General features: G+C 34.9%; 1 protein-coding gene across 8 annotated transcripts in view; it reads right to left on the bottom strand.

The window, feature by feature from the left end:
- The window catches only part of LOC143054464 (uncharacterized), a 286,121-nt gene that overhangs the window by 131,145 nt on the left and 127,035 nt on the right, over positions 1-27,941 (bottom strand). Inside the window, exons 1-4 of one of the 8 annotated variants that reach the window (XM_076227479.1) lie at positions 27,251-27,372; positions 19,657-19,806; positions 14,702-14,815; positions 1,886-2,160 (exon numbers count right to left, since the gene is read on the bottom strand). The exons of 3 other annotated variants lie outside the window; for them this stretch is intronic. In XM_076227479.1, coding sequence (XP_076083594.1) covers positions 1,886-2,099 — 214 coding nt within the window. In that variant the 5' untranslated portion in view covers positions 2,100-2,160; positions 14,702-14,815; positions 19,657-19,806; positions 27,251-27,372. Of the gene's footprint in view, positions 1-1,885; positions 2,161-14,701; positions 14,816-19,656; positions 19,807-27,250; positions 27,373-27,941 lie in introns of those variants that run through there. 4 more of the 8 variants (XM_076227478.1, XM_076227480.1, XM_076227481.1 and 1 more) reach the window with 4 other exon arrangements.

Raw genomic sequence — 27,941 nt, forward strand, 5'->3', positions numbered from 1 at the left:
CAAGTTTTGTTCCTTTATACATCTAGGCCATCGATACATAGAACACACTCACTCAAGTGTTGTTCCTTTATACATCTAGGCCATCGATACATAGAACATACTCACTCAAGTGTTTTTCCTTTATACATCTAGGCCATCGATACATAGAACATACTCACTCAAGTGTTGTTCCTTTATACATCTAGGCCATCGATACATAGAACATACTCACTCAAGTGTTGTTCCTTTATACATCTACGCCATCGATACATAGAACACACTCACTCAAGTGTTGTTCCTTTATACATCTAGGCCATCGATACATAGAACACACTCACTCAAGTGTTGTTCCTTCATACATCTAGGCCATCGATACATAGAACACACTCACTCAAGTGTTGTTCCTTCATACATCTAGGCCATCGATACATAGAACACACTCACTCAAGTGTTGTTCCTTCATACATCTAGGCCATGGATACATAGAACACACTCACTCAAGTGTTGTTCCTTTATACATCTACGCCATGGATACATAGAACACACTCACTCAAGTGTTGTTCCTTTATACATCTACGCCATGGATACATAGAACACACTCACTCAAGTGTTGTTCCTTTATACATCTAGGCCATCGATTGTTCCTTCATACATCTAGGCCATCGATACATACAACACACTCACTCAAGTGTTGTTCCTTTATACATCTAGGCCATGGATACATAGAACACACTCACTCAAGTTTTGTTCCTTTATACATCTAGGCCATCGATACATAGAACACACTCACTCAAGTGTTGTTCCTTTATACATCTAGGCCATCGATACATAGAACACACTCACTCAAGTTTTGTTCCTTTATACATCTAGGCCATCGATACATACAACACACTCACTCAAGTGTTGTTCCTTTATACATCTAGGCCATCGATACATACAACACACTCACTCAAGTGTTGTTCCTTTATACATCTACGCCATCGATACATACAACACACTCACTCAAGTGTTGTCCCTTTATACATCTAGGTCATCGATACATAGAACACACTCACTCAAGTGTTGTTCCTTTATACATCTAGGCCATGGATACATAGAACAAACTCACTCAAGTGTTGTTCCTTTATACATCTAGGCCATCGATACATAGAACACACTCACTCAAGTGTTGTTCCTTTATACATCTAGGCCATCGATACATAGAACACACTCACTCAAGTGTTGTTCCTTTATACATCTAGGCCATCGATACATAGAACACACTCACTCAAGTGTTGTTCCTTTATACATCTAGGCCATCGATACATAGAACACACTCACTCAAGTGTTGTTCCTTTATACATCTAGGCCATCGATACATAGAACACACTCACTCAAGTGTTGTTCCTTTATACATCTAGGCCATCGATACATAGAACACACTCACTCAAGTGTTGTTCCTTTATACATCTAGGCCATCGATACATAGAACACACTCACTCAAGTGTTGTTCCTTTATACATCTAGGCCATCGATACATAGAACACACTCACTCAAGTGTTGTTCCTTTATACATCTAGGCCATGGATACATAGAACACACTCACTCAAGTGTTGTTCCTTTATACATCTAGGCCATGGATACATAGAACACAATCACTCAAGTGTTGTTCCTTTATACATCTAGGCCATCGATACATAGAACACACTCAAGTGTTGTTCCTTTATACATCTAGGCCATGGATACTGAAGTGAACTTAATTAAGCAACAAGTATGTAAGAAGAAATTAGTAATGACAAAGAATGAAAGATGTTCATTTACAAATCAGATATGTTTTGTTTAGTAGCCATCACCAGAAAAAAAATTGTGAACCACATGTTAATGAAATCTTAATTTATAAAATGTCTGCAGTCACATAAAGACCTACCATTTCTTGGAATCAAAAGATTCCACTGAGCCTGGTTAATGATTTTCTTTTTTTTCAAGTCCAAAAGAGTGTTGTGGCTTGTACTTAGTGTTGAGGGTAGAGAGGTAGGTGGAAATTGTCTGTCAAAATAAGTACGGACTGCTCTAGGTGTCACTCCTTTCAATAACAAGGCTAACCGAACATAATTCTCCTCTTCTTCAGAAAGAGACGCCATGATTTCAGATTGGCTTTACAATAGAAACCTATATCATTGTTACTTAATGGTTCAGGTGTTCCTGCAAAAAAAAAAGATGTCACTGAAACATGAAAATGATATGGTGATAGTAACTAGAGTAGAGGCTCCAATGATGTTGATATGAAACCGGGTGGAAATAGGCATGAGTATAACATCCTCTCAGTTGTAAAGATATGTAGATTCTTTATCAAAGGTGACATCATCAAAATAACTTTGTCTCATATAAAGACCCTACGAAACACAATCATAAAATACTATAAACACAAGTGCAAAGAAAGATAACTCTCACCAGTACACACAATCATTGTATCTTATTTGTAGATCTTGTCCTGTTGATCTTTATTTCTTTATTTCAGTTTCTCTCTAACAAATATTGTTTTAAACCAACTGAACTTAAACCAGATGCTCCGCAGGGCGCAGCTTTATACGACCGCAGAGCTTGAACCCTGAACGGTTGGGGCAAGTATGGACACAACATTCAAGCTGGATTCAGCTCTAAATTTGGATTGTGATTAAATAGTTGACACAGCATAGGTTTCTGACACAGAATGAATGTGGTCTAATGAACTTAAATTTTGTTTTGCCTTTGAGCAATTCACTATGCTGTTGAATATCAGTCCTCTCAAAAAAATGTTTGAAGAAATTTTCTTTTTATTTATAAAATCTGAAATGAGAAAAATTTAACCCCCCCCCCCCCCCCCAATTTTTTTTTCACATCCCCCTTTCCCTTTTTCCAAAACTGATCTCAATTCAAATTTCTAATTGCGTTTGCAACAATAACTATTCATTTAAATACATCATAATATATTAAAATGCAAAAAAAGTGCTTGTTATCAATGAATGATAAAGATTGTTTTAATTTATCAGTTGGTAGTAAAAGTGAATATACATTGTATATTGTATAAAACAATGATTTAAGTTGATTCAACTACTATTCTGGACAAAGAAAGATAACTCCAATTGAAAATTTCTTGCTATTGCACAATATTGTGCAATTATATATGTCTTGCTATTGCGCAATACTGTGCAATTGAAAATATTTGCTATTGCACAATACTGTGCAATTGAAGATTTCTTGCTATCGCACAATACTGTGCAATTACTGTGCAATTGAAGATTTCTTGCTATTGCTGAATAATGTGCAATTAAAAATTTCTTGCCATTGCACAATACTTAATATAATAATTTTGGATCCTGATTTTGACCAACTTGAAAACTGGGCCAATAATAAAAAATCTACATACATGTTTAGATTCAGCATATCAAATTCAATTTTTGTTAAAATCAAACTAAGTTTAATTTTGGACCCTTTGGACTTAAATGTAGACCAATTTGAAAACGGGACCAAAAATTAAGAATCTACATACACAGTTAGATTTCATATCAAAGAACCCCAATTATTCAATTTTTGATGAAATCACACAAAATTTAATTTTGGACCCCGATTTGGACCAACTTGAAAACTGGGCCAATAATAAAAAATCTAAGTACATTTTTAGATTAAGCATATCAAAGAACCCCAAGGTTTCAATTTTTGTTAAAATCAAACTAATCAGACCTGTTGGTGACCCTCTGCTGTTGTTTTTTATTTGGTCGGGTTGTTGTCTCTTTGACACATTACCCATTTCCATTCTCAATTTTAAGTTTAATTTTGGACCCTTTGGACCTTAATGTAGATATACCAATTTGAAAACGTGACAAAAAATTAAGAATCTACATACACAGTTAGATTCAGCATATCAAAGAACCACAATTATTCAATTTTTGATGAAATCAAACAAAGTTTAATTTTGGACACCTTGGGCCCTTTTTTCCTAAACTGTTAGGACCAAAACTCCCAAAATCACTCCCAACCTTCCTTTTATGGTCGTGAACCATGTGTTTAAATTTCATAGATTTCTATTTACTTATACTAAAGTTATGGTGCGAAAACCAAGAAAAATGCTTATTTGGGCCCCTTTTGAGCCCCTAATTCCTAAACTGTTCGGACCTTAACTCCTAAAATCAATCCCAACCTTCCTTTTATGGTCATTAACCTTGTGTTTAAATTTCATTGATTTCTATCTACTTATACTAAAGTTATTGTGCGAAAACCAAGAACATGCTTATTTAGGTCCTTTTTGGCCCCTAATTCCTAAACTGTTAGGATCAAAACTCCCAAAATCAATCCTAACCTTCCTTTTGTGGTCATAAACCTTGTGTTAAATTTTCAAAGATTTCTATTGACTTATACTAAAGTTATGGTGTGAAAACCAGGAAAAATGCTTATTTGGGCCTCTTTTTGGCCCCTAATTCCTAAACTGTTGGGACCTCAACTCCCAAAATCAATCCCAACCTTTCTTTTATGGTCATAAACCTTGTGTCAAAATTTCATAGATTTCTATTTACTTAAACTAAAGTTATAGTGCGAAAAACCAAGAAAATGCTTAATTGGGCCCTTTTTGGCCCCTAATTCCTAAACTGTTAAGACCTCAACTCCCAAAATCAATCCCAACCTTCCTTTTATGGTCATAAACCTTGTGTCAAAATTTCATAGATTTCTATTTACTTAAACTAAAGTTATAGTGCGAAAAACCAAGACAATGCTTATTTGGGCCCTTTTTGGCCCCTAATTCCTAAACAATTGAGACCAAAACTCCCAAAATCAATCCCAACATTCCTTTTATGGTCATAAACCTTATGTCAAAATTTCAATTATAACGTTGTGTCGTTTGTTTTCTCTGATTTTTGAGTGTAAATTCACATTGCGATAAGACTTGTCACGGTACTTGTCTATCCCAAATTCATGTATTTGGTTTTGATGTTATATATATATATGTTATATTTGTTATTCTCGTGGGATTTTGTCTATGTGTGTTACATTTTAGTGTTATGTCGTTGTTCTCCTCTTATATTTAATGTGTTTCCCTCGTTTTTAGCTTGTTACCCCAATTTTGTTTTTTTTGTCCATGGATTTATGAGTTTTGAACAGCGGTATACTACTGTTGCCTTTCTTTATCTATTCACATCAACTAAAGTTATAGTGCGAAAACCAAGAAAATGCTTATTTGGGCCCTTTTTGGTCCCTAATTCCTAAACTATTGGGACCAAAACTCCCAAAATCAATCCCAACCTTCCTTCTGTGGTCATAAGCCTTGTGTTAAAATTTCATAGATTTCTATCTACTTAAACTAAAGTTATGGTGCGAAAACCAAGAGAAATGCTTATTTGGGCCCCTTTTTAGCCCCTAATTCCTAAACTGTTCGGACCTTAAATACCAAAATCAATCCCAACCTTCCTTTTATGGTCATTAACCTTGTGTTTAAATATCATTGATTTCTATCTACTTATACTAAAGTTATTGTGCGAAAACCAAGAACATGCTTATTTAGGTCCTTTTTGGCCCCTTATTCCTAAACTGTTCGGACCTTAACTCCCAAAATCAATCCCAACCTTCCTTTTATGGTCATTAACCTTGTGTTTAAATTTCATTGATTTCTATCTACTTATACTAAAGTTATTGTGCGAAAACCAAGAACATGCTTATTTAGGTCCTTTTTGGCCCCTAATTCCTAAACTGTTAGAATCAAAACTCCCAAAATCAATCCTAACCTTCCTTTTGTGGTCATAAACCTTGTGTTAAATTTTCATAGATTTCTATTGACTTATACTAAAGTTATGGTGCGAAAACCAGGAAAAATGCTTATTTGGGCCCCTTTTTGGCCCCTAATTCCTAAATTGTTGGGACCTCAACTCCCAAAATCAATCCCAACCTTCCTTTTATGGTCATAAACCTTGTGTCAAAATTTTATAGATTTCTATTTACTTCAACTAAAGTTATAGTGCGAAAAACCAAGACAATGCTTATTTGGGCCCTTTTTGGCCCCTAATTCCTAAACTATTGAGACCAATACTCCCAAAATCAATCCCAACCTTCCTTTCATGGTCCTAAAGCTTATGTCAAAATTTCATAGATTTCTATTCACTTAAACTAAAGTTTTAGTGCGAAAACCAAGAAAATGCTTATTTGGGCCCTTTTTGGCCCCTAATTCCTAAACCATTGGGACCAAAACTCCCAAAATCAATCCCAACCTTCCTTCTGTGGTCATAAGCCTTGTGTTAAACTTTCATAGATTTCTATTAACTTAAACTAAAGTTATGGTGCGAAAACCAAGAAAAATGCTTATTTGGGCCCCTTTTTTCGCCCTTATATTCCTCAACTGTTCGGACCTTAACTCCCAAAATCAATCCCAACCTTCCTTTTGTGGTCATTAACTTTGTGTTTAAATTTCATTGATTTCTATCTACTTATACTAAAGTTATTGTGCGAAAACAAAGAAAATGCTTATTTAGGTCCTTTTTGACCCCTAATTCCTAAACTGTTAGGACCAAAACTCCCAAAATCAATCCTAACCTTCCTTTTGTGGTCATAAACCTTGTGTTAAAATTTCATAGATTTCTATAGTTATGGTGCGAAAACCAGGAAAAATGCTTATTTGGGCCCCTTTTTGGCCCCTAATTCCTAAACTGTTGAGACCTCAACTCCCAAAATCAATCCAAACCTTTCTTTTGTGGTCATAAACCTTAAATTGTGTTTAAATTTCATTGATTTGTATTTACTTATTCTAAAGTTATTGTGCGAAAACCAAGAATAATGCTTATTTGGGCCCTTTTTTGGGCACCTAATTCCTAAACTGTTGGAACCAAAACTCCCAGATTCAATCCCAACCTCCCTTTTCTGGTCATAAACCTTATGTTAAAATTTCATAGATTTCTATTTACTTGTACTTAAGTTATGGTGCGAAAACCAAGAAAAATGCTTATTTGGGCGCCTAATTCTGTTATTCCTAAACTGTTGGGATTTCAACTCCCAAAATCAATCTCAACCTTCCCTTAATGGTCATAAACCGTGTGTCAAAATTTCATAGATTTCTATTCACTTAAACTAAAGTTATAGTGCGAAAACCAAGAAAATGCTTATTTGGGCCCTTTTTTGGCCCCTAATTCCTAAACTATTGGGACCAAAACTCCAAAAATCAATCCCAACCTTCCTTTTATGGTCATAAGCCTTATGTCAAAATTTCATAGATTTCTATTTACTTAAACTAAAATTATATTGCGAAAACCAAGAAAATGCTTATTTGGGCCCTTTTGGCCCCTAATTCCTAAACTATTGGGACCTCAACTACCAAAATAAATCCCAACCTGCCTTTTATGGTCATAAAGCTTGTGTCAAAATTTCATAGATTTCTATTTACTTAAACTAAAGAAATAATGCGAAAACCAAGAAAATGCTTGTTTGGGCCCTTGTTGGCCTAAAGTCCTAAACTGTTGGGACCAAAACTCCCAAAATAAATCCCAACCTTCCTTTTGTAGTCAATAACCTTGTGTTGAAATTTCATAGATTTCTATTTACTTATACTAAAATTATAGTGCGAAAACCCAATGTCTTCGGAAGACGCAAAGAGGACTAAGATGACGACGCAGATACGACGCCAACGTGATACTAATATACGACCAAAAAATTTTCAATTTCTGTGGTCGTATAAAAATAGGTAAACATTATTGTTTTTAAGAGCAATAAGGAGTCGACAGAATTTTAGCCATGTTGACCTATTTGTAAATCTATGTCCTGCAGATTTTTGCTATCCAAGAGTTACAATCTAGACTCCTATTGAGAGGAGGGGCAGGATCATATTCTTAGCTTGGCTAGTGAAGATGAAAATTTTACATTTTAGTTTTACTCTTTTTATTTGATTTTTCAATATAATAATTTAGCAAAAACTGAAAAATATTGTCATTTAAAGGGAATAACTCAAATAACAGTCAAAGGTCTAACTTAAACAAGTTATTAGAGAAAAATAACATACATGTGTAACATTACAGATACTTTCATGAGTTGTCTGCTCTTCATTTCTTAATCTGTAGTAACATATGTTTGTTATTAGTTAATAAACAGTCCGCCAAAAGTTAAGCACCACCGATATATAACTGGCAATATTTTTTTAACTATTGCGAAAAAAATATTTATGTTTGGTGTTATGAATTGCCTGTAACATACACTAAGAAAATTCATTACGACCAAAAAGATTGAACTCAGATAAAGCAGTCAAGCAACTTTTTATCAAAGGGCATCTGTGCGTTTATAAATACACTGTTTCTGCAGGTGGTCATGTTAGTGTGAGAACATTGGTCAGTCAACTTTACAGAGGCAACCAAAGAGCAAGTCGTACTGTCAAAAGACATGCCCTAACAGGCAAGAGTCGGTTTATGATTTGACCAGTAGTCGCCATAATACGATTTTCGCAGGGAAATAATACAGCCAATGACCAAAACAACATTTGCCCAATGATTTCATTCAGTCCTGGTTGTGTTACAGTACGGGGTTGCTTCTTATTCCGTTATAAGCCGGGTATGCATATCCTGCAGGGTCACATAAACGGACAGTCATACAGATATTTAGTGCCTTAAAACACTGTAGTCTTTCATTTAATAATCCCCCAATTGCGGCAACATGGTCACGACCCTTGTACATGGACGACAACGCTAGACCACACATGGCAAGGATTGTAACAGAGTCTAAAGAGCAAAAAGCCATTTACACTATATTTTGGCCTTTCATGTTTCCATACATAAACCCTATCAAGCATGTCTTGGATGTCGTTGGCAGAAATCTCAATCGCAGAGATCAACCTTCACAAAATTTTGTCGATTTAAAAGTGGTGATTGACTTAGATTTCCTCAACTCAAGTTTTGAATGCTTCTAAAGAGTCTCAGACGTCGTGTTATGGAACTGTACCGGAAGAGAGGTTGTTACACATGCTATTGACTCAAATATTGACATTAAATTTGGCGAACATACCAAAGATTATTTCTAGGAAATTTTAATGATATTGGGAAATTTCTGATTTGTGTAATTTACACTATTTCTATGAACGTAAAACCTAAATGCATAGAACCTTCATAAGTGACCAAAATTGTATGTGTGGTTTGTTTTATATGCTATATGTTAGCAAACTTGCTACATGAACGTTTTCTTTATTTTGAGAAATAATTGATTTTTTAAATTGGAAAAAATGTCGATGCAATAAAAATAGGTGGTGCTTAACTTTTGGCGGACTGTATATATCAAAACATATTTTTATTTTTAGTGGGCTCTTGGGATTTCTTGAAACTTTGCGCAGAAACTTAATGCATAACCTTGATAATCCTTAGTATATATTTGTTTAGCGGCCAGCTGAAGGACGCCTCCAGGTGTGGAAATTTCTCGCTACACTGAAGACCTGTTGGTGGACTTCTGCTGTTGTTTTTTCTATGGTCGGGTTGTTGTCTCTTTGACACATTCCCCATTTCCATTCTCAATTTTAATTTTATTAGTTATTACAGGCATGTAACTTATAAAATGAGACACTTGGGAATTACCGGGAATCTTGCTCAGAACCTCATTACATGCTCTGATCATTATTTCTTACAGTGAATTAAAATACATTGTGATGTATGTCTGAGAAATGGCTTTGAAGAGATGTAGAAAAGCATATATTTTCTGTAATAACATCTATAGGTGTACTATACATGATTGGCAAATTATAAACTGTTATATCTTTCTAAAGTTTAGTATACATAAAGACAATATTAATACCAGTAGAACTTGTATACAATTTAAACCAGATGCTCCGCAGGGCGCAGCTTTATATGACCGCAGAGGTTGAACCCTGAACGGTTGGGGCAAGTATGGACACAACATTCAAGCTGGATTCAGCTCTAAATTTGGATTGTGATTAAATAGTTGACACAGCATAGGTTTCTGACACAGAATGAATGTGGTCTAATGTACTTAAAATACTTTCTTTTCCTTTGAGCAATTCACTATGCTGTTGAATATCAATCCTCTCAAAAAAATGTTTGAAGAAATTTTCTTTTTATTTATGAAATCTGAAATGAGAAAAGTTTAACCCCCCCCCCCATTTTTTTTCTCACATCCCCCTTTCCCTTTGTTATCACTGAATAGTAAAGATTGTTTTAATTTATCAGTTGGTAGTAAAAGTGAATATACATTGTGTATTGTATAAAACAATGATTTAAGTTGATTCAACTACTATTCTGGACAAAGAAAGATAACTCCAATCAATTGAAAATTTCTTGCTATTGCACAATATTGTGCAATTAGATATTTCTTGCTATTGCGCAATACTGTGCAATTGAAAATATTTGCTATTGCACAATACTGTGCAATTGAAGACTTCTTGCTATTGCGTAATACTGTACAGTATAAAATTTCTTGCTATTGCACAATACTTAATACAATGTAATATAATAATTTCGGATCCTGATTTGAACCAACTTGAAAACTTGGCCCATAATCAAAAATCTAAGTACATGATTAAATTCAGCATATCAAAAAAGCCAAAGAATTCAATTTTTATTAAAATCAAACTTAGTTTAATTTTGGACCCTTTGGTATTTAATGTAGACCAATTTGAAAACGGGACTTAAAATTAAGAATCTACATACACAGTTAGATTTGGCATATCAAAGAACCCCAATTATTCAATTTTTGATGAAATCAAACAGTTTAATTTTGGACCCCGATTTGGACCAACTTGAAAACTGGGCCAATAATCAAAGATCTAAGTACATTTTTAGATTCAGCAGATCAAAGAACCCCAAGGATTCAATTTTTGTTAAAATCAAACTAAGTTTAATTTTGGACCCTTTGGACCTTAATGTAACCTATTGGAAAACAGGACCAAACATTAAGAATCTACATACACAGTTAGATCCGGCATATCAAAGAACCCCAATTACTCAATTTTTGATGAAATCAAACAAAGTTCAATTTTGGACCTTTTGGGCCCTTTATTCCTAAAAACCTGTTAGGACCAAAACTCCCAAAATCAAACCCAACCTTCTTTTTATGGTCATAAACCTTGTGTTTAAATTTCAAAGATTTCTATTTACTTATACTAAAGTTATGGTGCGAAAACCAAGAAAAATGTTTACTTGGGCCCCTTTTTGGCCCCTTATTCCTAAACTGTTCAGACCTTAACTCCCAAAATCAATCCAAACCTTCCTTTTGTGGTCATAAACCTTGTGTTTAAATTTCATTGATTTCTATTCACTTATACTAAAGTTATTGTGCGAAAACCAAGAATAATGCTTATTTGGGCCCTTTTGGCCCCTAATTCCTAAACTATTGGAACCAAAACTCCCAAAATCAATCCCAACCTTCCTTTTGTGGTCATTAACCTTGTGTTAAAATTTCATAAATTTCTATTTACTTATACTAAAGTTATGGTGCGAAAACCAAGAAAAATGCTTATTTGGGCCCCTTTTTGGCCCCTAATTCCTAAACTGTTGGGACCTCAACTACCAAAATCAATCCCAACCTTCCTTTTGTGGTCATAAACCTTGTGTCAAAATTTCATAGATTTCTATTTACTTAAACTAAAGTTATAGTGCGAAAACCAAGAAAATGCTTATTTGGGCCCTTTTTGGCCCCTAATTCCTAAAATTTTGGGACCAAAACTTCCAAAATCAATCCCAACCTTCCTTTTGTGGTTATAAACCTTGTGTTAAAATTTCATAGATTTCTATTCACTTTTACTAAAGTTAGAGTGCGAAAACTAAAAGTATTCGGACGACGACGACGACGCAGGACGACGATGCCAACGTGATAGCAATATACCACGAAAAATTAAAAAATTTTGCGGTCGTATAAAAAATAAAGGATGTGTATTGCCTCTTTGAAACATGTAACATACATTTATATGTTATCACAGTTTTTTGATATTTTAGCCCACAATAACGTCATGTATGTTATTTTTCTCTAATTACTTACACTGTGTATCATCGTACAGCAGATATATAGGTACTAACCAAGCGGTCATGAACAATTTTGAACTGACACGGTAACGAAAATCTTTGTTTTGTTTTATGAACATTCAGTGTACATTTCTTAACATCTGAAATTCCTGCTCCAAAATAATTTTCGCATCGATTTTTTCCTATTTATAAGACAACTTTTATATTCTAGTTCTAGAACAATTAACTTGTAATTATAAATGCACAAATAGTTGTGAATGTCAACACCAACTTTCAATTTCGATACAATTGTCGAGACATTTACATGTTTTACCTGAAAGAAGGCTGAATACAGGGCAACAGTAATAGTTACCAATCATAAACCTACCTGTGATTACTCCTTCCTTGAAATTTTGGGGGTAATAAACGAGTATGAAAATTTAGTTTTTGTGTACAGTGTACAGCAACTTAACTAACTATGCACCGTACAGAAGGATTTATGTGGTCAGCTAAACACCGTACACAACGCTTCTTATCTGAATAAAATATCGAAAAAAAACATATGCATGAAAGATTGCAATGCCAATTATTGATACATTACTATACTTATTACACACACAGTCAGTGATATTGTTTGCCTTAATTTACTGGAGAATAAAGGCTTTTTCCCCTGGAGAAGAATCCCAATTTGAAAAAAAATGGCTTAAAATTATTCCCAAAAAGACAACTTTTTTCCCAAACAGTGCAGTCTCAGTAGTAATTGTGTAAGATTACAAACTAAAAAACACTCATTTAAACATTTTTCATGCCTAAAATGACTATATGTGCAGATATGAGGGTCTATTTATGTATCATCACTGACAATAAGGCGAAAAAAAAATATATGTCTGTTTCCTGTTTACCGACCGACCCTGACTCAAAGCCCCCGACCCTAGATCTTTTTATTGAATTCCGGAAAAAAATTGTTTCCGGTCTGGAAAAATTCGGTTCCGGTCCGATCCAGATCCGTATTTTACTATAGGTAGCACTCCACAGTTAGAAAATAAAATTAAAAATGAGCCACAAAATGTTTTATCATCTCCTATTCCTGGATTTCTAATACATTAACCTACATGTAACTGTTTGTGTTGTACATGTGCATATGTATGTAATCAGTATATTCCATAGATTTGATTTTCAAAAGTTAAAAGAGTGAAAATTAATTCCTTTTATGTGTATCCATGGCAACATTAATTCTGCATTTATTTACCATAAAATATTGCAAAAAGGGGGGTGGACATGTCACATATCCCCCCAAAATTTGGATCAAACTAGAATTTCAATGCCTTTCAGTGATACCTTTTTAGAAACTGTTTTCATAAATCTTTCTAATGATCAAATAAAAAATGGGTGTCTTTCTCCTCATTTTTTTCGTAAAATCCAATCACAAAGCTCGTGCGATAAAAAAATGGAAAAAAACATTACAATAATTGACGGACCAATGTATGGTAGGGACATGCAAATACGGACTGTCATACAGAAAACAGCCTATATTACATACATTACATAATCTTGATGTTAATATAAACCCAATACAAAGGCTATTTTAATACTCAGCTATCCAAAAATGAATTTTATTGCACACTAGCTCTCATATTTGAAAAATCCACAGGGGCCAAAATGCGAAACTACACACCTGACTGTGGAGTGCTACCATACCCAAACAATCAAAATGGCTGCTCCCAGCACAAATGTGCTACAATTAAGGTTTAAAAAATGTCGGCACTGGGAGGATTATTCAATTAAAGCTTCTTTAAAGAGATTAAATGATTTTAGGGTACAGGACCCTAACCAAACATGACATTTAACCATCTGCAAATCTGACAGTGAGTGCAAAAATAATAAAAAAAAAAAAAAAAAAAAAAAAAAAAAATCCCGACCTACCGACCCTGATTTTTTTGCCTTGGCAGCAGGAAACAGACATATATTTTTTTTTGGCCTAAGGGGTATTATTTCAAATGAGAGTTTACCTCTTGAAAGAGGGTCTGCAAATTGAAGTTCCAGTCAAATTCATGGTTTATTATAAATTTCCCAATTAGATAAAATGACGCATATTTTCCCAATAAAAAAGGGTAGAGGTAGTTTTGAAAAAAGCCAACAATATCACTGACAGTGGCTTTCTATCAGAAAAAGAGTTGCAATTAATATAGAATTATATTGGATGAGACGAGTGCCAACTTCTTTGAAAAGTATTTGCACATGTTTTGAGTAATGGTTCTTGTTTTGGGTAAATAATGAGACATTTCTAATCATCAACCTACGACCAAATCATTTCTTAAAACAACAATTATGTTTAGATTGAGGTACACATTGATATTATGTGAACAAAACACAGATTTTCGTTACCGTCTGAGGTCAAATCAATAACGCCCACTTGGTTAGTACCTATATCCACTGTACTGATGATACACAGTGACTTATTAAAGTTAGACCCTTGACTGAATAAGGAGTTGTCTGACAATTTTGGTAGAAGAAAGACTAGCTACATGTAGACATGGTAGATATATATATATGGTAGATCTAGAAACCAAATATTTCTGCATTATCAGATTTTCTCTAATTATAATAATTTTCATATAAATATCTTACCCCATATATGTACTATCTTAATCCTTGGTGGCAAAGTTGGTTGTAAGGATTGAGAATCCAACATACCTTTTTTAAACTTTAAAGCTACCCAAAGAAATGATTGATGACAAGTTTGGTTCCAGTTGTCCAAGTACTTTCAGAGGAGAAGCTAACGCAAAATTATACAAACTTACAAAGGAAGATTATCAAGTGATGAGAACTGTCAACTGGTCCTGTTTACCTACTGGTTCCCAGATATGATCCAAATGGGTCAATATCCCTAATGCATCTCAGAGTGAAGAACTCAACTATAAATAGAAATAAAAAAAACCTGTATGGCATGCATGAAATTGGACATCATGCTATTTTTAGTACTTGATTCAGAGCATAAACATTTGTGATTTTTTTAAGAGCAGGAGTCAGTTTCCAGAGGCAGATTTAGAGAAACCAGGGTGCCCCCCCCCCCCCTTTTGTTGGAAAAATTTGGTTGATTATATAGGGAATCACTGAAGCATGACTGGAGTGGCCCCTTTTTAGGCAGTCAGTGGACCCCCCCCCCCCTTATGAAAATGTCTGGTTTGTCACTGGTTTCACAAAGAAACTTACGACTAAGATTGATCGTAAGTATACTGAATTGTTCATGACTTACGATCAATCTTGGTTGTAAGTATTTTTGTGAAATCGACTCACAAAGACTATACAATAATGATGTAAAAACTTTGGAGTTATTAAATGTTTGTACTGAACTGAATTTCCAGAGAACTTAAGGACTTTTCACTTGCTCAAGCGGCATCACAAATAGTACAAGTGTGGATTGGTAACCCCCATTGACAGAAACAAGTGTGGATTGGTAACCCCCATTGACAGAAACAAGTGTGGATTGGTAACCCCCATTGACAGAAACAAGTGTGGATTGGTAACCCCCATTGACAGAAACAAGTGTGGATTGGTAACCCCCACTGACAGAAACAAGTGTGGATAGGTAACCCCCATTGACAGAAACAAGTGTGGATTGGTAACCCCCATTGACAGAAACAAGTGTGGATTGGTAACCCCCATTGACAGAAACAAGTGTGGATTGGTAACCCCCATTGACAGAAACAAGTGCCTGTGTTTCAAATGTCTTTCCTGCTTCGGCATTGTGATAAAATTAAGACAAAACTTTTATGGTTGTACTGCATCTTTAAATTTTGTCAATCAGTCATGCTTTTCTTCTCTAAGGCTGTGTAAGAACCTTCTTCCAATTTTACAATATGGACAGAGGAATTGAAGAAAAAGCTACCATTGTTGCCTATGGGAAACGATTTACACATCTTGACCCATTAAGCTTCTAGAAACACCACTTAAGAATTTTTTTAACAGTATAAATGCAGTTGGATGGCGATCAAAATAAATTATTATGAAGACTCAAACTAAAATATCAGAGGTGTTAGTATAAACTTTTATATAAAGCTTAATTAATCTGTAAGGTAATGGAGGCATTAAAATTAGTCTTTCAAGTCCCCATTCCCAACTCTATATCTTTTACAAATGTTTTAAGAGTTCAACGTGCATTTTTTTTCTTAGATTTTTTTTTTTAACATTTAATATAAAAATGAAGATGTGGTATGATTGCCAATGAGACAACTATCCATAAAAGACCAAAATGACACAGACATTAACAACTATAGGTCACCGTACGGCCTTCAACAATGAGCAAAGCCCATACCGCATTTTCAGCTATAAAAGGCCCCGATAAGACAATGTAAAACAATTCAAACGAGAAAACTAACGACCTTATTTATGTAAAAAAGTGAACGAAAAACAAATATGTAACACATAAACAAACGACAACCACTGAATTACAGGCTCCTGACTTGGGACAGGCACATACATAAATAATGTGGCGGGGTTAAACATGTTAGCGGGATCCCAACCCTCCCCCTAACCTGGGACAGTGGTATAACAGTACAACATAAACAGCTGTGCCATGAGCGCATGATACGCCCGACGTCTAATGTGGAAGTCTTATGCAATAATCATAAATAGTTTCTGAGAAAGTTTTAAGCAATAACCATATATTGTTTTAGAGACATTGCGGGACATGTGAAACCCCCCACCCTGTTTTTTTTTTACAAAAAAATAAATATCACCAAAGTAAAATTTTGAATCAAAACCAAAAAGTATACAGATCTTTAGATTAATATAACAAAGAAGTGTGTAAAGTTTTAAGCAATAATCATAAATTATTTTTAAATACGGCGCGACATGTAAAAAACCCTCCCCTGTTTTACAAAATACTCAATAAGGCCTAAAATAAAATTTCATTTGTTTGGCATTGCCGCCCGACCCACTGAAAAACTTGCCGCCCAAATAATTTTATTTGCGTTTCAGAAATTTATTTTTTTTTATTTAAAAAAAAATCGAAATTGTGCCGGAATTTGATCGTATCCGCCGAGTTTGTTCCTGGCTTTACTTATTTCAAATCACGATCTTAAAAGCGCTTGCCTTACACAGTATTGGGAGCAAACATTTAAATGACATGGAATAGAAAAAGTTTGCCAAAAGTAATGTCAAAGAGGCCGGCAGGGGAAAGCATCAATGCATTGGTTAAGGGAGATGGATTTTATCAAAAATCAAATGTTCAGCTATTCTTTGAAAGAAACGTTCTGAGAGACCTTGTAGAGGACTCAAGTTTTATCTTTTGTAAAGGCTAAAAGCAGAAACAGATGATTTCTGCTCGACTTTGTCGCTTCATGAGATAGAAGTTTTTCACCGGGACATCACAGAACAAATATGCGTGGCTCTTACATTTGTTGAACTTATTAAATATTTGAAATGTATCATTGACAAATTTTCCCTTGAACCAGAGAACAAAGTATCTACTATAGTCAGAACCACAATGATGCATTCAAGATAATTATGGCTGTAAGCACTAAAGCCCATAGACCAAAACGGTCCCAGATTTACAGGTTTATAGTAGTTTTGTACCAGTAGATGCTAGCCTGGTACAAAACATACATATTTTAAAGACTAGCATCTTGTGTCAATTGAAGTACTTCCCCCTTTTCTTGCCTTTCTTCTTAACATGAATAAAATAATTCTTAAAACATAAAAGATACTGACAGAAACATATTTATAAATGTATCTAGTGTACTAGTGATGAATAAAATCCCTTCCTTTTCCACAATTCTAAGGGCTCATTAATTTATCTGTATTCATGTAATGCATGTCCAGATTTCTGTTAATCAAACAAGCATTACAACCCATAATTTATTTATCTGCAAAAATTGTCTGTCCTGCTGCATATTTCCATTTTGAATTTATCATACGTTTTAAACCTATAGCCCTGAAAAACCTTGCACTAATGGATAATATTAGTATAAACACCATATCTATTTGTGCCAACCTTCCAAATTTTTAATATTTTGCTATCCTTATTTGGTACAGATCCTATATCCTCAAAACTTATCAGGGGCAGTAGGCGTGTTTGTATGGTAGTTCGTCACACCTTTCATGTATGATTAATACTAGCCTCTAGGTATTGGTTTGAGCCCTAGTTGGGCAGTTGCAAAATTAAGGTTTGATTTTCATGTCATATGTGATAAGGTTAGTCAGTTTCTTCCCGCAGGTTGCCGCCGTTTTCCTTCAAGTACTACGGTTTAATAGTATGCCAACAAAACTGACTGCCATGAAATTACATACGGTGTAGAAAGTGATGTTTATAAAGCCAAAGCAAACAATAAAAGTTTTAAATCTTTGTCCATTTGTACAAGGAGCCGTAGTGGTTGAGCCATTTAACTTATGGTAATTTTACCAAACTGTGACCACAAGATGTGACATCAGGCCTCTGTTCAATTGGCAGTCCCACAATAAAAGTTCAATTTTCACGTCATACATTGTACATTTTATATGGTTAATTTGTCAGTTTCCTGCCTCAGTTCTGTGTTTTTTTCTGGGTCCTTTGGTTAACTCTGCCAACAAAACTGACTGTCTTACATGAAATTATCCATATGATGTAGAATGTGACATTGACGGTTGACCCCGTTCAAAGAAACCACCAGCATGTACACACAACAATGCTGCAATGCTTTAGACAACATTGGTCTAGAGATTTCATGATTTACATGTATAAAGCTTTTAAATGTAAAAAAAAAAAATCCCTACCTACCTACCCACCTGCTGATAGTGTGGGTCGGCAATGCCAAACAAACAATTTTTTAAGGGTGGCCTAACTCAAAAATAAAATTTTGAATAATCACCAAAAAGTATACAGATCTTTATATTAATAGAACAAAGAAGTGTGTAAAGTTTTAAGCAATAATCATAAATCGTTTTTGAGATACGGCACAACATGTAAAAAAAACCTCCCCCTTTTTTACAAAATACTCAATAATTCAAAAATGAAATTTTGAATCATCATCAAAAAGTATACAGATCTTTAGATTAATATAACAAAGACATGTGTAAAGTTTTAAGCAATAATCATAAATAGTTTTTGAGATATGGCGCGACATGTAAAAAAAAACTCCCCCTTTTTTACAAAATACTCAATAACTCAAAAATGAAATTTTGAATCAACTCCAAAAAGTATACAGATATTGAGATTAATATAACTAAGAAGTGTTTAAAGTTTTAAGTCATAATCAAGAATCGTTTTTGAGATACAGTGCGACATGTGAAAAAAAAAACACACCCCTGTTTTAGTTATAAAGTGCCGTAACTCAAAAAGTTTAAATTTTATTTTCACCAAAAAGTATACAGATCATTTGACCACCATAAGAAACAACTATATTAAGTTTCATGAAATTTGGATAAGTCGTTCTCAAGTTACAGTGCGACATGTTTACGCCGGACAGACGGACGGACGGACGAACACCAGACATTTGTATACCATAATACGTCCCGTCAAAATTTTGACGGGCGTATAATAAGAAGGAACTATAAAAATCAGTTGAAAAAGGCTTAACTCGTCAGATGGACAAAAATACAAGTGGATGTAAACAATTTTTATTGCACATCTGTTGTTTAACAATTTACTCTGATAACAGAGTTAAGTTATTAAGTATCCCTATAATAAATATAAGCTACTGACTTTGAAGGAGATTAAGATCAGTAAAAAGTAATCTAAGTACAGAGTATAAACCTAGAATTCAAAGGTATAAATCACCTGTTTATGGAACATCACCTTGCTCTCAGAAATTTAGGATCCTTTTGCAATATTTATTTTGATCATCGACACAGTTATCATGGTTACTTGACCTGTTGTGCAAGATTGGTTATTATCCAGAACATATTGTCTATTTCACACAAGTGCAACCTAAAAAGTAAAGCAAAATTTGTCAAAATTTTCATTTTATTCTACCAATGATCGGAGCTCATTTGCTTTTTTTGTATTTTATTTGACCGCCTTGGAGGTCTGTTGGTAGCATGCTCTCCTTGAGAGTGTCAGATCACAAGCTTGGTCATACCACAGACTTGGTACATGTATACTATTTGCTGCTTTTCGCTAAGCAAGCAACATTTAGGAGTAAGACAAAGATGCAAAGTCTAATTGTCTCAGAGTTCAGTGGCTGATCCAGGGAGGGGGGGGGGGGGTTCCGGGGGTTGGAACCCTTTTTTTTGGCCGATCAACGTATTTGAATGGGAGCATATATTTGGAACCCCCCCCTTTACTCTGGGTTGGGAACCCCCCCCCCCTTTTTTTAAATGGCTGGATAGGGTGACACATCTTCCTGTGTGCTGTTACCTTGTGAACCAGCACATTAAAACCCAGCTCAGCAGGTCTATAGCTAGTACAAGGCAAGGTTTATATGAATATCATATTCTCATGTTCTCCTCCTGAACATGCATTTAATGTGCCACTGGACCTTAAACAGTAATCATGCAATCCAACTTTTTAATCATGCTTTATAAAATTGACTGATGATCTCTTTAAAGTGTGTCAACAGTGCTTAATTATCATTCCTTCAGTTTCACAAAGCTTATACCACCATGACCACAGTATAGAATGTAAAACAAAAATTTATTGTCTGTCATTAATTTATGTATCATAGATTGTAATTTTGCTTATTTTTCTTCTGTTACCTATTTTGACATCGGACTGGGATTTCTCAAGATGTGGTGAGTGCCAATGAGACAACTCTCCATCCAAATAACAATTTTAAACCAGGTGCTCCGCAGGGCGCAGCTTTATACGACCGCAGAGGTCAATCCCTGAACAGTTGGGGCAGGTATGCAAACCTGCCAACTTTCACGATTTAGGCGTGTACTACACGATTTTGATCCTTTGTCACGATTGCACGATCGTGTTCCTCAAAAACCCTTTAAAACACGATTTGGTGAAAATCTACACGAAAAATATTGTTGTTCCCGATTTTGAACTGTGTCCAATGGAGGACAATCGTGTTCAGCCAATCAAATTGTACGTTTCTCATGATCAAATTAATCAGCCAATCAAAAACGTTTTCTCTCAAGATTATTTTAACATGCTAGATATTGAACTTGTATTGTATCCCTCTGTTTGTTGGTCAAATTGTAAAATCATGAACATGGCAAATGATTTTTCAACTGCAAGGAGGTTCTTACACAGAATAAGAATAAAAGCATGGCTGATTGACAAACTTCAATGATGCAGTATCACCATGAAGATAATAAATAGTAGTTTATTCACTTATTCGAAATTACACTTGCTGTAACAAAATTTTATTTATGTATTCAATTAAATTACCCCCCTAAACATCAACATGAGAAATCCCTTAAATGAGGGACTACCCTTAGGCAGCAACCATTTGATTTTCTGGGGGGGGGGGGCTATGGTATTTTTTGGAAAAAAAAGTTTGTTTCCAGTTTTTGGAGAAAAAAATAATTTGTTTTTGATTCTGAGAAAAAAAAATTGTTTGTTTCACCCTCAGCTGCCACTATATGTAATGCTAAAATTGAAAGAAAAAAATTGTTTTCGACTTGTCGCGAAAAAAATAGATTGTCCAGAAAAAAAGACCATAGCCCCCCCCAGAAAAACAAATGGTTGCTCCCTTAGTCAAGGGGTCATTTTACTCTTGTAAAAAAATAAAATAGAAAAATGTAGATTTATCAACTTTAAAATGGGAAATTCTGACATTATATTTAGAACAACTTTTCTAAATGAAGGGTTCAATTATTTTGAATAATAAAGAAGATATAAGGCCAATAACATATCAAAGTTCTTGGACATGTGTTGACCATATAATACCAGATAGTCTAGATCATAAGATGTATAGTTCTTTGGCAAAAGTTTCTTCAAATAACATGAACGTGTGCTCATTTGTACTTAAAAAGTGGTTTTTAATGTCCTAACATTGAGGGGGTATCCCTAGGTGTTGTTCCCAACCTGATAAAGGTCCTTTGTGTATAATTTTAAATTGGAAAAGTCAACAACTATTTAGTATCCTCACACATGAAAATAATTCCTGGTCTTACAGCTACATGTTCATATTTTCTGCTGATATAATAACTAGAATCATGCAAATAAATTCAAGAAAAAGGCATGTAAGCTCATCTTACAAATATGACACTTTTTCTAGACCACAAAACAGCACTTGCAAAATAACCGTCACAAAGAATTGTAACCTTTGAAATTGTTGTCGCGCGCTAAAACCCCCATGGACATTTTCAAAAGTTGGCAGGTATGGGTATGGGCAAAACATTTAAGCATGATACAGCTCTGAATTTGGATTGTGATCAAATTTTTGACATTATATGGGGTTTTTACACAAAACAAATGTCAAGCCACTCCATCATCATCATCATCTCAATTCAAATTTTAAATGGACTTTGCAAAACCATAAACACTCATTTAAATACATCAGAAAATTATAAAAATAGAAAATGACATGATAGGACTTCATGTCTGGCAAATTTCCAACATACATTATCTAAAAACATTTTAGAAAAGATAAGGAACTAGAGGCTCTTAAGAGCCTGTGTCGCTCACCTTGGTCTTGTGCATATTAAATAATGGACACGGATAAATTCATGACAAAATTGTGTTTTGGTGATAGTGATGTGTTTGTAGATCTTACTTTACTGAGCATTCTTGTTGCTACAATTATCACTGTCTATAATGAACTTGGCCCAGTAATTACAGTGGAAAATATTTTCTATAAATTTACAAAAATTTATGAAAAATGTTAAAAATTAACTATAAAGGGCAATAACTCCTTAAGGGGTCAATTGACCATTTCCGTCATGTTGACTTATTTGTAAATCTTATTTTGCTGAACGTTATTGTTGTATACAGTTTATCTCTATCTATAATAATATTCAAGATAATAACAAACAAGAATGTGTCCAAAGTACACGGATGCCCCACTCGCACTATCATTTTCAATGTTCAATGGACCGTGAAAATTGGTAAAAAATATAATTAGGCATTAAAATTAGAAAGATCAGATCATAGGGAACATGTGTACTAAGTTTCAAGTTGATTGGACTTCAGCTTCATCAAAAACTACCTTGACCAAAAACTTTAACCTGAAACTCGCACTTTCATTTTCTATGTTCAGTGGACCGTGAAATTGGGGTCAAAAGTTTAATTTGGCTTTAAAATTAAAAAGATCATATCATATATATAAGGAACATGTGTACTAAGTTTCAAGTTGATTGGACTTCAGCTTCATCAAAAACTACCTTGACCAAAAACTTTAACCTGAAGCGGGACAGACGGACGAACGAACGAACGGACGGACGAACGGACGCACAGACCAGAAAACATAATGCCCCTCTACTATCGTAGGTGGGGCATAAAAACGGCAAAATTTCCTTAAAATTACCAATTCAGGACAGTAACCTAACAACGGGTTGTCCGATCCATGTGAAAACATCAGGGCAGATAGATCTTGACCTGATAAACAATTAAACCCTGTCAGATTTTCTCTTAATGCTTCGGTTTTTGAGTTATAAGCCAAAAACTGCATTTTACCCCTATGTTCTATTATTAGCCGTGGCAGCCATTTTGGTTGATTGGCCAGGTCACGCCACACATTTTTTAAACAAATTACCCCAATGATGATTGTGGCAAAGTTTAGTTTAATTTGGCCCAGTAGTTTCAGAGAAGAAGATTTTTGTAAAAGATTACTAAGATTTACGAAAAAATGGTTAAAAATTGACTATAAAGGGCAATAACTCCTTCAGGGGTCAACTGACCATTTTGGTCATGCTGACTTATTTGTAAATCTTACTTTGCTGAACATTATTGCTGTTTACAGTTTATCTCTATCTATAATAATATTCAAGATAATAACCAAAAACAGCAAAATTTCCTTAAAATTACCAATTCAGGGGCAGCAACCCAACAACGGATTGTCCGATTCATCTGAAAATTTCAGGACAGATAGATCTTGACCTGATAAACCCGTTTACCGCTTGTCAGATTTGCTCTAAATGCTTTGGTTTTTGAGTTATAAGCCAAAAACTGCATTTTACCCCTATGTTCTATTTTTAGCCATGGCGGCCATCTTGGTTGGTTGGCCGGGTCACGCCACACATTTTTTAAACTAAATACCCCAAAGATGATTGTGGCCAAGTTTGGATTAATTTGGCCCAGTAGTTTCAGAGGAGAAGATTTTTGTAAAAGATTACTAAGATTTACGAAAAAATGGTTAAAAATTGACTATAAAGGGCAATAACTCCTTCAGGGGTCAACTGACCATTTTGGTCATGCTGACTTATTTGTAAATCTTACTTTGCTGAACATTATTGCTGTTTACAGTTTATCTCTATCTATAATAATATTCAAGATAATAGCCAAAAACAGCAAAAATTCCCTAAAATTACCAGTTCAGGGGCAGCAACCCAATAACGGGTTGTTGGATTCATCTGAAAATTCGAGGGCAGATAGATCTTGACCTGATAAACAATTTTACCCCATGTCAGATTGCTCTAAATGCTTTGGTTTTTGAGTTATAAGCCAAAAACTGCATTTTACCCCTATGTTCTATTTTAAGCCATGGCGGCCATCTTGGTTGGTTGGCCGGGTCACGCCACACATTTTTTAAACTAGATACCCCAATGATGATTGTGGCCAAGTTTGGTTTAATTTGGCCCAGTAGTTTCAGAGGAGAAGATTTTAGTAAAAGTTAACGACGACGGACGCCGGACGACGCAGACGGACGCCAGACACCAAGTGATGGGAAAAGCTCACTTGGCCCTTCGGGCCAGGTGAGCTAAAAAAAGCTTCATCAGCAACATTTTATATTGGCAAATTTCCAATGAAGTTATTTACATAAAGTTATTGGCAAATAAAATAGAAAATGACATCATAGTCATGTCTGGCAAATTTCCAACATATATTATCTCAAAATATTTTAGATAAGATAAGGAAAAAAAACTTCATCAGCAACATTTTATATTGGCTAATTTCCAATGAAGTTATTTACATAAAGTTATTGGCAAATAAAAATAGACAAGAGGCTGTCACAACGACAGCAAACCGGATTTATTAATATTTATTTGTGTCCTGGCAATATCACAAGAACCATTACTGATGAATGGTGAAAGTGAAAATCGTCAATATCAAATTTGACCTTCATTTAGTTGTCAGTAACAACATATTAAAATTTTAAAAGCTTTGGCTGAACGGTTCATGAATTAATGCACGGACAACATTTGATTGCCGCCCGCCCGACTGCCCGACCGCCCGGCCGCCCGCCGTACATCCCCAAATCAATAACCGATATTTTTGTCACAAAAATCCGGTTAAAAATGACATCAAAGTCATGTCTGGCAAATTTCCAACATATATTATCAACTACTATTCTATACAAAAAAAGATAACTCTAATTGAAAATTAATTGCTATTGCACAATATTGTGCAATTAGATATTTCTTGCTATTGTGCAATACTGTGCAATTGAAGATTTCTTGCTATTGCACAATACTTGATATGGAATCCTGATTTGGACCAACTTGAAAACTGGACCCATAATCAAAAATCAAAGTACATGTTTAGATAAAGCATATCAAATTAGCCCAAGAATTTAATTTTTGTTAAAATCAAGCTTAGTTTAATTTTGGACCCTTTGGACCTTAATGTAGACCAATTTGAAAACTGGACCAAAAATTAAGAATCTACATACACAGTTAGATTTGGCATATCAAAGAACCCATTTATTCAATTTTTGATGAAATCAAACAAAGTTTAATTTTGGACCCCCATTTGGACCAACTTGAAAACTAGGCCAATAATTAAAAATCTAAGTACATTTTTAAATTCAGCATATCAAAGAACCCCAAGGATTCAATTTTTGTTAAAATCAAACTAAGTTTAATTTTGGACCCTTTGGACCTTAATGTAGACCAATTTGAAAACGGGACCAAAAATTAAGAATCTACATACATAGTTAGATTCGGCATATCAAAGAACCCAAATTATTCAATTTTTGATGAAATCACACAAAGTTCAATTTTGGACCCTTTGGGCCCCTTATTCCTAAACTGTTGGGACCAAAACTCCCAACCTTCCTTTTATGGTCACAAACCTTGTGTTTAAATTTCATAGATTTCTATTTACTTATACTAAAGTTATTGTGCGAAAACCAAGAATAATGCTTATTTGGGCCCTTTATTGGCCCTTAATTCCTAAACTGTTGGAACCAAAACTCCCAAAGACAATCCCAACCGTCCTTTTGTGGTCATAAACCTTGTGTCAAAATTTTCTATTCACTTAAACTAAAGTTATAGTGCGAAAACCAAGAAAATGCTTATTTGGGCCCTTTTTGGCCCCTAATTTCTAAAATGTTGGGACCAAAACTCCTCACTTTTACTAAAGTTAGAGTGCGAATAGTAAAAATATTGGGACGACGACGACGACGCAGCACGACGACGACGACGCCAACGTGATAGCAATATACGACCAAAAAATTAAAATTTTTGCAGTCATATAAAAAAGTGAACAATTATAGGTCAATGTACGCCCTTCAACACGGAGCCTTGGCTCACACCGAAAAACAAGCTTTAAAGCTATATGTTCATACTGAGTTATATTGTGCGTATTACTGTGTGTTTGTTTATTCGACATTGACTAGAGGTATAGGGGGATGGTTGAGATCTCATAAAATTTGTATTTAACCCCGTCCCATTTTTGCACCTGGCCTTTGTTAGTCTTGTATGCTTTTTTTAATTTTAGTTCATTTATATGTTTTGGAGGGGTTTAGTATGACGTCCCTTTTCACTGAACTAGTACACAATTTTATTTAGGGGCAAACTGAAGCCCGCCTCTGGGTGCTGGATTTTCTTGCTGTGTTGAAGACTTGGTCCGTTTTCTGCTCTTTAGTCAGGTTGTTGTCTCTTTGACATTTTCCCCATTTCCAATCTCAATTTTACATAAATTTCTATGTTGATGGTGTAAGATAAAATAATAAAGCTTTTAAGCTGCATTTTAATGTTTAATATTATGGATTAATTTAATATATGCATGCTTTTCCTCTGTAACACATTCAGCTATATGTGCTCCAACAATGGAGGGATTTACATTAAGAAGAAAGTGCACAAGTGTGCACAGAAACGAAAGTTGTCCAATCATTATTTCTAGCGTCTTAGATATATGCCATTGATTTCTTCTTCCATATTCTGCCCACATTCTACATGTAAAATATTGTGGCAAGTTGTGCATGGATAAAAACTGGTTAAATGATGGTGTCTTGTTGGTATCCAGGATAATTTATAAGTGTTGATTTGTCATTTGAAGACGTAGTGAAAGAACAGATTGTAAATAATCTCTTTCTTACCTTGTTCCTTTTAAAGTTCACATAATAAATGTTTTCTGCAGAGCAAATATCATGAAGTTCGAGGAGGAATTTTACCAGGAAGATATTTACGTAGCGAATCCTACGTAGCTTCTCGAGGTACTAAGGGGAAATAACATATTTAATATTAAAACACGTGCGAGTTCTTTCCGCGCAATAATTCAAATGGGATGTATAAAACTTTAAATAATGCGTCTTTGGTCAACAACTTGTCATAAAACAACACAACACAAGGATTATTAAAAATACCAACAAGACCATAAGATCTATTGGTTCCTAACTCACGATGGGGTAGGCTAGCCCAATTATTAAAGGTGGTATGGGTGTCCCCCTTGGAGGGGTCGCCCCGATATTCCGACGGGGTCGTCCCGATAGTCCGACACGCATTAGTCCGACAATCATTGGTCCGACACTCATTAGTCCGACACTCGATAGTCCGACACTCAATAGTCCGACACTCGATCATTTTCCACTACCTTGAAAAACAAGTGTGGACACACTGAAATGTCTTGCCTGTATAACGTTAAATTTAAATGATCAATGTCAGGGGCGGATCCAGCCATTTAAAAAAGGGGGTGTCTGTGTTCCCAACCCAAGGTACATGTCCCGATACAAATGCATAGATCGGCCAAAAAAAGGGGGTCCAACCCACGACCCCCCCCCCCCCCCACAC

The sequence above is a fragment of the Mytilus galloprovincialis genome, chromosome 12 (assembly GCF_965363235.1).
Source record: "Mytilus galloprovincialis chromosome 12, xbMytGall1.hap1.1, whole genome shotgun sequence".
NCBI classification, from domain to species: domain Eukaryota; kingdom Metazoa; phylum Mollusca; class Bivalvia; order Mytilida; family Mytilidae; genus Mytilus; species Mytilus galloprovincialis.